Source organism: Erythranthe guttata, chromosome 9 (genome assembly GCF_056151865.1).
Source record: "Erythranthe guttata isolate IM_541 chromosome 9, IM_541, whole genome shotgun sequence".
Lineage (NCBI taxonomy): Eukaryota > Viridiplantae > Streptophyta > Magnoliopsida > Lamiales > Phrymaceae > Erythranthe > Erythranthe guttata.
Window position 1 is genome coordinate 10,595,001 of NC_142541.1, and position 12,763 is coordinate 10,607,763.

The 12,763-nt window shown below is 33.6% G+C and overlaps 1 protein-coding gene across 1 annotated transcript; it reads right to left on the minus strand.

Moving 5' to 3' along the window:
- Nucleotides 1-3,508: 3,508 nt before the first annotated feature.
- Nucleotides 3,509-10,886, minus strand: PK3 (serine/threonine protein kinase 3). The gene is made up of 6 exons (XM_012972240.2): nucleotides 10,355-10,886; nucleotides 9,385-9,527; nucleotides 7,048-7,191; nucleotides 6,462-6,647; nucleotides 5,504-5,628; nucleotides 3,509-3,945 (listed from the first exon to the last, which is right to left on the minus strand). Exons 1-6 carry the CDS (start codon nucleotides 10,563-10,565, stop codon nucleotides 3,720-3,722), a joined length of 1,035 nt encoding a protein of 344 aa, XP_012827694.1. The 5' UTR covers nucleotides 10,566-10,886; the 3' UTR covers nucleotides 3,509-3,719.
- Nucleotides 10,887-12,763: the final 1,877 nt, after the last annotated feature.

Below are 12,763 nucleotides of genomic sequence, written 5' to 3' on the forward strand. Positions count from 1 at the left end.
TATTATTATTATTATTATTATTATTATTATTATTATTATTATTATTATTATTATTATTATTATTATTATTATTATTATTATTATTATTATTATTATTATTATTATTATTCTTGTTATTATTCTTGTTATTATTATTATTATTATTATTATTATTATTATTATTATTATTATTATTATTATTATTATTATTATTATTATTATTATTATTATTATTATTATTATTATTATTATTATTATTATTATTATTATTATTATTATTATTATTATTATTATTATTATTATTATTATTATTATTATTATTATTATTATTATTATTATTATTATTATTATTATTATTATTATTATTATTATTATTATTATTATTATTATTATTATTATTCTTGTTATTATTCTTGTTATTATTATTATTATTATTATTATTATTATTATTATTATTATTATTATTATTATTATTATTATTATTATTATTATTATTATTATTATTATTATTATTATTATTATTATTATTATTATTATTATTATTATTATTATTATTATTATTATTATTATTATTATTATTATTATTATTATTATTATTATTATTATTACTACCATCGACTATGCCTTAGGATAAGATAGGTGGTTGAAGCGCACTTTGTTTTGATCAAATTTTGATGGTTCATTATACGATATCATTCGTTCTGTCATCTATTTACAGAGTATGCTTTTTCAGAAGATGATTTAGATTTTAGATGGTTGTAGCTCTGTTTTTATGAGTTTATGTTTCTTTTATTTAATTGTTGCAGTGGTTCTCCTATCTCTATATTTGTTGTATCCTTTTGTATCCAGCTTCTTCTCCTGACAATAATGTTATCTCTGCTCTTTTTTTTTTCAATAATGTTCTAGTTTCTACAAAACACTCTCTCTATATATATATATATATATATATATATATATATATATATATATATATATATATATATATATATATTTCTAACTACATAATACTTTTGAATGGAAAGATTTAGAGTTAGAGAGGACATGGGAAGGAATGTCAACCTTAACGATTTGAAAATGAATAATTTAACACGAGATCGAATAATGACTATAAGTCGTATATGTCTCACTCGGTGTAGTATTAATTTAGTTGATAATTTATACCCTTTAGTCTAGGAATTTAAGTAGGAAATCTATATTGATCTATTTTTCGAAACATTTGGTAACAGAGTAATGAATGCTCTTTGCATTAGTTGTTGATGAGGACTCGAGCAAGCTTGAAGAGCCACCTCTCCATGTAGTTGTAGACATGCTGGCCAGCTGCATATTATCAAACGTGATAATAACTAGTAAATAAACTCAAAGCGGATCGCATATTCTGAATTTCATATAAAAGCGGAATTAAAAGGTGAAACTGAATTTGCCACTATTATGCGATTAGACAGGGCTTTCAAGACTTTGAATCTTTCCATGTCCGTGTAGTAGGACAATTCTTCTTCTATCAAAAAAGACGCGGTTTCATCAACTTTTCTCCGATCAATGTCAGTTACGGAAGGGAAAAGTAAAGACAAAAGTTTACCGTGCAAATACTGATGAATGTTCTATATGGAAAAGCAGATTGGAATTCTGTAATCTCAATCGGCACAAGTTGAACGAAATAAGTCCAGTCGAATGCGAGCCAAGCTAGGTAAAATGGGATGCAAAAAGAAAATTGGAGATCTTATACCTTAATCTTAGTACACAAAACACTAAGGGAATCCCGACAAAGCAAGACAAGTAAAAAGTAAAAGCAACTAGATGATTCGATGTCGGATAGTCGCATGCCTTGAATCTGCCATAGGCTAAGAGCTTTCTTCTCTTATTATTGATATTTCTTCTCTTATTATTGATATTTCTACTCTACCTTTTATTGTATTGAGATTCAATCAATCAACAGCAACTCGACCAAAGCTAGAGGAAGGGATATTTAAAGCCCACGCTCAAACCTATAATCCTTTTGCTATCGTCCTCAGTCCGGTGCTATTCTCAGAGACAGGTACAGAAGATTCTCAGGTGCGGAAGAAAGGAGTTATCGAAGCAGGACAAAATCACTAATAAGTCAAAAGCCACAGGAGCTGCGGGCAAGTGCTTTGTAGGTTCCAGTGAACCTTTAGGCAGAGAACTGGATTGGCTTAGAGTGAAGTTTACCGTAGTAGAAAAGAGGAGCATCGCGGACGCCTTAGGCCTTAGAATCTAATTCTAAAGCGGCGTGGCGTTGCTGGCTGCTTCATTTCTTTAAAGAGACTATCCTACTCTGCTGCTATCTCCCACAAGCATGTTCTTAACGCAAGTGAATGATTTGAAATTCGAGTTATTTCACGGAATAATACTCGTATATATTGAGCTCGTAATGGTATCTCGCAATTCAGAAGTCTCTCTACGCTGAAGAATGAGCGTGTTCTTGGGCCATCATAGAAACATAGATAGGGTCAACGACGGAACGAACAGCGAAACTTTACGACAACTTTTTCGTACACGTTCACTTGCATTACATACACAAGTGCTCTCTGAACCGGTTGGAATTAGTAAATTTTCCATTCGGTGAAGAAGCATGTGAATCGGATCAAATCTTTTGAAAAGAAAGCTAATTTAACTACATAAAGCTTTTCGGTAGTCATGCCCAAGATTTTATATGAACATGTAACAGTTTAAATAGAATTATGAACTGAAAATGTTTTTTCAAGTGGACCACGTTCCTCCAAGAAGGAGCTATAATAGCTACCCGAGGTCATCTTCTTCGAAGCCTAATTTATACCACGGAACAACACAAGACGGTATAATTAGAAGTACTCCGATTGCAAGAATGAGTCGAATGGCGGAAGATTTTTCGCGGAAAATCTTTGACGGATGACGTTTTGAAGATAATATTTTTTGTTGAGGAAGAGACAATGATTCAAGTTAGGAGAATGACTCAGATGGAAATTGTTAGGAGAAGAATCGTTAGGGCTAGGGCCTAGGCATCTATAGTTCATACTAGAAGTTCAAAGCGACATAAACATAGTCCTAATTACTATTACACACACTACTAATTACTATAACACACGCTAGAAGAGTACGATAGAAAACATAACCATGATTTGAACTATTTCGTTTGACCTTATATTTAGACCATAAGTTCTATGAACCCCGGTCGCATTGATTCAAGTTGCATTTTAAAGCCAACAAATATATCTACATATTTTATATTATGCATTTTCCAAACTTCAAATTAGATCTTAGCTAAAATTGCAATTTAAAATCAACTACGCACATCCGTCCTTAATTGCATTATTGTTATCGAGTTTTGGCTAATAAGAATACACAGACAGTTTTCTAAAAGAGAGGAGAATAACTTTGAGTGAACCAAAAACAGAACATTCTTATAGCGGCTTTTACAATTTGTCATAAGACTTCTTGTATAACAAGCACAAACAATGTAGACATATTGATTGGAACGGTGCGTGTATACATTATCGCATACATAGAATAGAGAATGCATTCGCGCAAACACGAGAAACAATAAGGTTGGGTCTACGTTTTGTATACATAACCAAGTATAATTCATTTAAAGATTTAATAAACATGTAAGTTGCCAAAAGATAATTTAAACAAACTAAATACATTGCTGTACCGTAAAAGAGAAGGGTGAGAGCCAAAACTTTTCCCAGCACATAATAAGTTATAACGATTGAAACGACTTGTTCATATACCTTATGAATATTCATTCAAGTAGAAAACTTGGTGATCAACTTATCAACGTGAATTACGATATCGTCAATACAAGGCCGTACCGTAGCTTGAGGCTGAAGCATCCATGTTACAAACTGATGAAGTGGCTCCGGATAAGGAGGGTTGGGTCCAGCTGGCCACTTTATTTGGGCGTTTACGATTGCCAGCTGTAAGCTCCCACCAGATTCCCCAAGTGCGTATTCGAATGGGGACTCCCCATACCTATGAAAACCGTCAATACGTAAATGAGAGCAATACACGAAGAAAACAGACATGTAGAGAGAGAGAAGCTTGTCTTTACTGTTGTAAATGAAAAAACCAAAATAGAAAAGATGGCCGAAAGAAAAGCTAGTGGTGATTCTAATAGTGATGTATCGGGAGAGAGAAAAAGAGTTTCCTAGTATCATTGTCTGACTACTTATATTGGAGACCATTGGATACTAAGACCTTACGATGAAAGTCTCACTAACAAATACGTTCCTACGCTAAAAAGTCGAATGTGAAACGATTATTCGCTTTTTAACGTAATGAATTTCTTAGCTCAAAGAAGTCCGTCCAACCTTATACCTATATATAATATTACCATCATAACTCACTTTCTTTGATTTTAGAGTTAAGACCCGAAAACGATGTATCATGAAGGTCTGGGATCTCTAGTCCCTGCTATTTTGATAAATTTGAGTCACTTTCTTCCAAAACCAGCCTTTTTATTGAAAATGAAAAGTAGCGGAATATAAAATTACTCTTACTATATTTCTAAACATACTTCCATTACAAATAGTATCACATGTTGTTTCAGTCAAAAGTAGTGTTAACAGCCAAAATACAGTTCACCATAGAGCACCCGCAATAGAATATAATTGTCAAATTGGGAGGAGCCTTTGACGACATGAACAAGGTTGTCTTGCCTTTCTTTTTAGATTTGTTTTCATCACTAAAAGGTAATCCAGTTATGACTATTTTAGAATGAAGTTCAATCCTTTTTCGAAATTCATAAACCATTGAAATTGTTTTAAAGATAGAAGAAAGAACTCCTTCCACAATCCAACAAACAGTACTCCAGTTATGACTGTTATGTGACATTAAGTTCTTCATGTCACAAACAGCAATATAAGGTTAATTTTTCGTTTCTAGAATTTGTACTTATGGAGTATAATTGTTTATGGTTACATTCCTAGTTCCAAAGTCAGTATTGTACTTGCCACAAAATATAGTTGTTTTAAACTACGATGACATCTGGCTTACGCGGCAACAAAAGAGAAAAGGTTTTTCTAGATTGATGCTACGGTTGACTATGTATCGAATTAAGTTGGTAAAGGCTTATGTGCCTGCCACATATTGCAAGGAAAATACGCCGACGAACAGGATCAGAACTTCATTAATCTTGCTGCACAAGAAAAGGAACTTTCTAAACCCCTTTCTTGTGTTGAAGACTAGGAGAATAACCCATGGAAAAATGAAACAGTATTTTCCTACATTTTTTTCTCCTAATCCAAAGATCTAGCACATTTATCAGGTCAGTAATGGAATGCAATTGACCTTACTTTGGTAAGGGAACACGTCTACGTGTAATGCTTAACAATAAGTTCCATGTTCCAGGTGCTTTAATTGTAATGACAACACACATAGGAACTCAACTATGTCCTCTGAACATAACTATAACAAGTAAACTCGAGTGGTGGTTGATGTTTATCCAGTTCATAATAAATAATTTTATACCAGGTAATGACCCTATACTAACACATAATCACAATCATTTTACTGAGGAACGAAGTCTTACATGATTGCAAATAAAGTGCAGCCTAACGACCAGATATCAGTTCTCTCATCAATATCTGCATGGCTTGGGCAATCCCATAATTCAGGTGCACGGAAAGGGGCAGAACAGTGTTCAGAAGCCCATTCCTACATAAACCAACATCAAGAAATCAAGTGAAAGATATTTCAGAATATGCAAAAAATCTGGTCAATGATGCAAAGCATGATAAGATAGCTCAAATTACAGCTTAAAAGCCTGTTGCAGTTTCCATAAAGGAGCAGAAAAAGCGATGCAGCAGAGTTAATCCGTATTTGACTACATAGACCGGATTGGGCAGTTCACCAAGTGAAACCAGATTCCAGTTTGGTGGGCAAAATCCAAATGCTCGATTTTGCAGGAGAACCTCTTTATTTATTTTTTTCTTTTCTGAAACTAAACGAACTGCCTATATAACCAGGTTATCTGTGTTGTGGCCTTATAACACATTGCTTGACTTGAAGAGCCATGTCGGTGTTGCTCTCATCTCTCTTTGCAATGTAAGAATTTATTTCTCTCTTCTTTCTCCCTACCACATTTCTCTCTCTCCTTCTCCCTCTCTATGTCTCTGTAGAAATAAATCTATCTATGACTTCCTGTTTGAAATTCTGCCAATCTCAGTTCATTTTAAATTTGAATATTCCATTTCCAATCTTAGATTGTTAAGAGGTCATAATAGCATCCTTTTTTATATTTCCATCTAGTAAAAGTTTATCAATCATGTTTTACATTATACACATTTCTATGTTTGAATAATAGACATAGTTATGTATCTATTTACATGAAATTTTATGTGAATATGTATAACAAATACATCATATGGAGCCGTTGAAAAAATACTCCATGATCATATGACTACCATGTTCAGAAAACAATTGAGCATATTTATATATTGGAATTAAAATAAATTTGTAAGGCCACGATAACTGCAGATAAAAAGAACCTGCAGCTGTAATGCTTCTGAACGAGTTCGAATTTGCTTTCTTGCAGGACGAGCACTCCCAAAGTCCATTAATGTAGCTAAAGGTGACTGTCCTTTCCTGTGTGTCAAAAGGACATTGCCAGGTTTGACATCATTATGTGCATATGGAGGATCAGAATTGTGCATATGCTTAAGTCCTGCACAGAGCTGCAAATGAAAAGTTTGTTGATACATTGTTTCCTCATGAGTTACGCATAATTAGCCATAAATAGATACATCACCGAATATTAAACTAAAAGCATTCAACATTTCAACTTCCAAATATTTCAATAATGTACTATCTAACTTACACGAGCAGTCGTGATTGGAATGCTCACATAGCATGTCCAGCAAAAATAACTAGGATATAGTAGTACAAATGCAGGCTTTCACAAAGAAAAGGGCTATGAGTACATTGCGAGATAGAATACTGAGAATCATCCACTGAAAATGCTTCTTGAAATCCGAGAAATCAAATGATTATGAAGACTAACGGAAAGTTGGAAAATAACTTGTACTTACCTAAATGGTCCATACATAGAGACGCAGAATATAAGTTCAGACCTACCTGACGAAATATTTGAAGCACATGTGATGTAGAAAAGAACTCCTTCTTATCTTTCATAGCTTTGGTGTTGTCTAATAATGTTCCGTCCAAATGAACAGGAAACAGCAAGTATGCTTCATGCTTCCAGGTTTGTTCTTGTGAAGCCTGGTCAAAAGAAAGAAAAAAAATATATATAAACAAGCAATCAAATGAGAACTAAGGAATGCGGTACATTGAAAGGAACTAAGGAAGTGATTGAAGGTTTAAATAGAGAAGTGCAAGTAGATTCGACAATGTTATTTGTCCACTGTTCTATAATGTTCCCATCATAGTAAAACAACTTACGACATAGAGCTTCATGTATAATTTGGCCTCTCTCAAAAGTATTTACAAAAATGAGATGATGTTGCTAGGGAAACAAATCTTGTATTAGGAAATTATTTTCCCAAAATTGGTGCATGTAGGAAAACATTACGTGTTTATGAACATTCATATCAGAAACAAATCAAAGCACGACACTTGAAATAAAACTAGTGAAGAAATTCGCTGTACATTTCATCTTTTACTATCTCCCTACATGCACATTTAGTTAATTGGTGCACTAGTTATTCATAGATAAATAGCAAAAATATTTACAATTACAAAAAATATATATAAAATAATAAAGTTGCAGGTCTAACACTTTTTTCTTCTCATAATACAAATCTGTATATACGTGGGAGCGAGAAGCCATCATCACCTTTATCCAAATTCCAAAGTAATGCTTTTACATCAAGGTGATGAAGCTCTTCGTATTGATCATATGAAATATAAAATTGCAGAGAGAATGCACAACATATAGTGGGAATAGTTTGTCTGGAATTATGTAAAGAAAGGCAGACAACCAATTTGACGTAACTAGAGTTCAATAACATGCGGTTCCAATGTAGAAAATAGCCAATTCCAGTTAACTGTCGGTTGACCTTTTTTCTTTTGAATTAAAACGAAAAATAAACAGTTCAAACCAGTGGTTCACAACGGTCACTTAATTGTAGCCTTTGATCTACTACGGGCACGTAATCGTGGCCAATCAAAAAACTAAATACATTGATTCAGTCCTGATCGAAATCAAATCGAAACTTGGTCCTGCCTAGTCAAAAACTCATTTTAAGTGTGAACTTGTGATTTCCGGACTTTCAAAGTATTAATTTTTCGTTCGTTATAACTAGAGGATCAATATTCCATCTTTGTAATTTTTAGTTTCTAGCTCTTAATAGATCAATATCTGTATCCATCAAATTAAGTTATATGTTTTGAACGAACTCAGGTGGAAATCTGAAGTATTGATATCAGCTATCCCTACTGATCCATCGAGCTTTTATCAAAAGGAAGTATTAAAAGTCAATTACTGAATTGACTTTCAGTTTTAGAAAGAAAACTCCATTAGTTGGGATAGGAGTGCCCTTTAATGGTTTGTAAAGCAGATTATTGTTTATTTATGAATACTGCATAAAGAAATCTTCTTACAGAACTGATTCATTCAGTCACGGACAATCCATATACCAGAAGCAATATGTTTTGAGGAATATACACCAGTGACTTTGATCAGTAAACAACCGGCTATTGGAGAATGTCAATGATGGTTTTTTCTTATCTTTTTAGCAGATTACAGCTAACATGAAATGGAAATATTGTTATGTGCAATTCCATCACTCAATAGTCAATATCCATCACCAACCACAAAGTAGCATTTCAAGCACAAGTAATGCAGAAAAAGGTGTCAATTGACAAAATCATTGAAAACAGTAGCACTTAAAAATCTAATACACTGATAAGTACTAATGTAATTTTGTAACACCTCAATGTCCCTTTCAAATTGCACATGACCTTCCAAGGATATGGATTTTAGTTGCCAGTCTGTAAAAATGGTAAACAGTTCATCTTATTGAAGTTCTTTTTTCTTCATCGCTCTTTTATCATGGATTAGATCTTCTACGGGTTATTTTCTCTTTGCTCGTGATGCACATATTTATAGAATCACACCAGGAGAATGGATTTCTGACCTCCATTATTAACCAACCGACTTCTGTCTTATTTGTGTAGCCAAAGTGACTCCTAGCTTGTTAATAATGTTAGGGCAAGATTTTTCTCAATAAATTATTTGCAACTCGGAGTAACAGAGGGTTCACCATCTAGCGGATTCCAACTTAATTTTTCAACATTTTTTTTTTTCCGTACAGTTTGTGTAGGCCTCTTACGTCGAATATAGTCACTTAAGGTTCATGCAGTAAGCTTTTCTTCACAAAACTAAGTACGTTTGTGCTGGTAAGAAAATGAGATAGTGTATGACAAAATCACTAAAAGAAAAAAAGAAATTACCTTGACTGCAATGATGGCATGGTCAAGAAGAGGAAGCAGATTGGGATGGCTAAACTGAGATGAAACGTGAATTTCCTCCCTCACTAATTCCAGTTGCTCGCTGTTTTGAATGAGAACTTTCTTCATTGCGTATGTTCCATCCACTGTACAACAAATAAACCAAATAGACAGTACAAATCAATTGTTTTCTTTTTTTTTTTTTTTGGGGGGGGGGGGGGGGGGGGGGGGGGGGGGGGATAAATTTATACGGTTAATACTCCATCTATCTGGTCTAACTCGAACGTTCATTCCCTAGAACAAATCAATATATACGTTCACACGTTCTTTCATTTGAATCATATTCTTTATCTCGACACCAGCTCATGAAAGCACTTCGGAATACCAAGTGATACTTCCGTTAGTTTTAACTTCAAAATGCCAAAAGTTGTGTCAGGGTCAAAATGCCAAAACTATATTGACTTGCATCTAGTTTTTCCAACTATACTTACCGAAATCCTTAAAATGGTTATACTGCTCTGGCATTTAACTAGTATATTAAACAAGTGACACTCTAGGTTATTGTTTAATTTCTCTGCTCTATCATCTCCGCTGTTAAACATTATCCAGTACTCTTTCAACAAAGGGTTTTTATTTCCCCTAGAAACGAGCTGATCCCGTTAAACATAAACAAAGCATTTCAATCAGTTTTTTTTTCTTTTTTTGCACGAAGCAATACAAACCAACTTAAATAAAATCATCTAATCTTCATCCATCACTTCTTGTTCTACTAAGATCCATCTTAATATCATCTCAATCAATTGAATTAGATATGACTATCTATCCTTCAGATCCTAACAGGCATAACTTGAGAAATCGAAATGCAATTGAAATCAAATCAGATCAAAGCACACGCCCATCACAGAAATACTAAAAAACCCTAAGATCGCCGGATCGGATTTAAAAAAAAAAAAAAAAAAAAAAAAAAGGGTACCTGAGACGTGAGAAGAGTCCTTGATTTTGGAGGAAATGCCATTGGAAGGGTTTGAAGGATCAGCGAGAAGCTCCTTGACGAGGTAAACGTAGGCGAAGCCACCCTCGCCCAGCTGCCTGACGATCCTGAAACGGTTCTCGTTGATCCAAACATCGCCTCCACCATTGACGGCGTCGTACAGGGCATTCAATCCGGAGAACGAGCAACCCATCTCTCTCTCTCTCTCTCCTCTCTCTCTCTAGGATCGATCGATCTGTGAAATGGAGAGTGTTGTTTCTCCCACCCACGAATCCCCACAAAGAGAGCGTGTGCGAATGTCTCCCTACTACTCTATACTCTATATATGGATTGCCCAAATACAATAGAGTGAATTCAATGCAGAATTATGGAGTATTAGTTAATAAGAGATCTATGGAGGGCTGACCTCGCGCATTTTCCGTTTCTATAACGTGCTATTTATTTATTTATTTATTTTAATCGAAATACTTTTGAGTGCGTTAGTTAAAAGTGTTTATTTGTCTTTGATTTTCATAGGATTTTTACCTTTTACACATGCTAATATTATCTTGCCAAAACGTCTATTGGTCACATACCAAAATTGTCATTTATCTAAGTGCAAATTACGGCCAATCTTGAGGTATGCCCAAATTGCAAAAAACCCTTCTTGTTTGGGTAGTTACAGTTAGACCTGATCACGGTTCGGTTCCGTTCTGGTTCCGGTTCCGAACCGCCTGTTCCGGTTCCTTTTTTGGAGGAACAGGAACCGGAGCGAAAAAATCTGGTTCCTTGCGGTTCGGTTCCTAACCGGTTCCCGTTCGATTCCCGGTTAGAACCGTAGAACCGTTCGGTTCTTAATAATAATTTTATATATATATATATATATATATATATATATATATATATATATATATATATATATATATATATATATATATATATATATATATATAACTTAAAAAATACTTTAAAAAACTTAAAAAAAAACTATTAAAAATATATATTTTTTAAAGTGTTTATATTTAAAAAAATTAATTTTTTGTAAATACGTAAATTTTTTTCTTAATACTTAAATATATATATATATATATATATATATATATATATATATATATATATATAATATATATATATATATATATATATATATATATATATATATACAGAGAGAGAGAGAGAGAGAGAGAGAGAAAATTAATATTTCTTTTTTTTTTTTTTTTAAAATGGTTCAAACGGTTAGAACGGCGGTTCTAACCGTCGGTTCCCGGTTCCAAAAATGAGGAACCGGAACTGAACCGGTTTTTTCGGTTCCGGTTCCGGTCAAATCGGTTCCGGTTCGGTTCTAAAACCGTTGACCCCGGTTCGGTTCCGGTTCCGGTTCCGGTTCTAACCGAACCGGTGGTCAGGTCTAGTTCCAGTCACCCCTCTTTTTAAATATTTTTACATACAACTTATGTAATTTGGTTATTTATCGAACCAAATTGTGTATTTAGTTTGGTAAACGGTATGAAATGTTGGTGTACCGAAATTTCGGTTCGGTTTTACCAAATTAACATCCCTAAATTTACTTCTCGAGAGGCTGTTTTGTAAGACAATAAAAAGTTGAGGGGGTGACTGTAATTACCCAAACGGGAGGGGGAGTTTTGTAAATTTGGTCATAACTCAAGGGTGGCCGTAAGTTGCCATTTATCTAAATTTGGTTGGGTAGTTTACAAAATTACATCGATTTGTTTCCCCCTCTAGCTAAATGATCACACTCGGGTTAGGTAAAGACCCCCGGCATGTCCGTAACATCCCAAAAGTGACCTAGTCGGAAAACAAATACTTAAATGGTTGTGTCTAAAAGTGAATACAGAAGACTAAAAAGCTAGAACAACAAAATTGTTGTTCCCGATAAATAAAACAGGTAGTGAATTTAGTAAAATGGTCGAACAAATTAGTGAAAATACGAAAAGATTAGTCGAGGCGAGAAAAACTTTTTCCTTAAGACAATATTGCCCCACTACGGTGCTTACGGTTATTTGTCAACGGTCTCCGAAGATACAACGGCTAACTCGGCAGATGAGCACTTAAAATCCCGAGTACAACGAACGTTACTTTGTATCTCAAACTCTCGAATCGAATACGGAAGAAAATATTATACGAAGAATATTTCCGGGCTAAAGAACAAAGAAGAATTTCATAGAACAAAATTATAGAATTGAATTGATTTTTATGTTGTTATTAATCAAACATGTGGAGTTTTTTATTTATAGGTTTCCAATGGTTGTGATTAATGAATACAACCCTTAATAAATTAAACAAATGAAAAGGTGTGGCCACATCTCTTCATATTGTCACACCTATTTGATCAAATAGGTGCCTAAAAACCTTTTTCTAATTTTCATTCAAAAATAATTTTATTTTATTAAA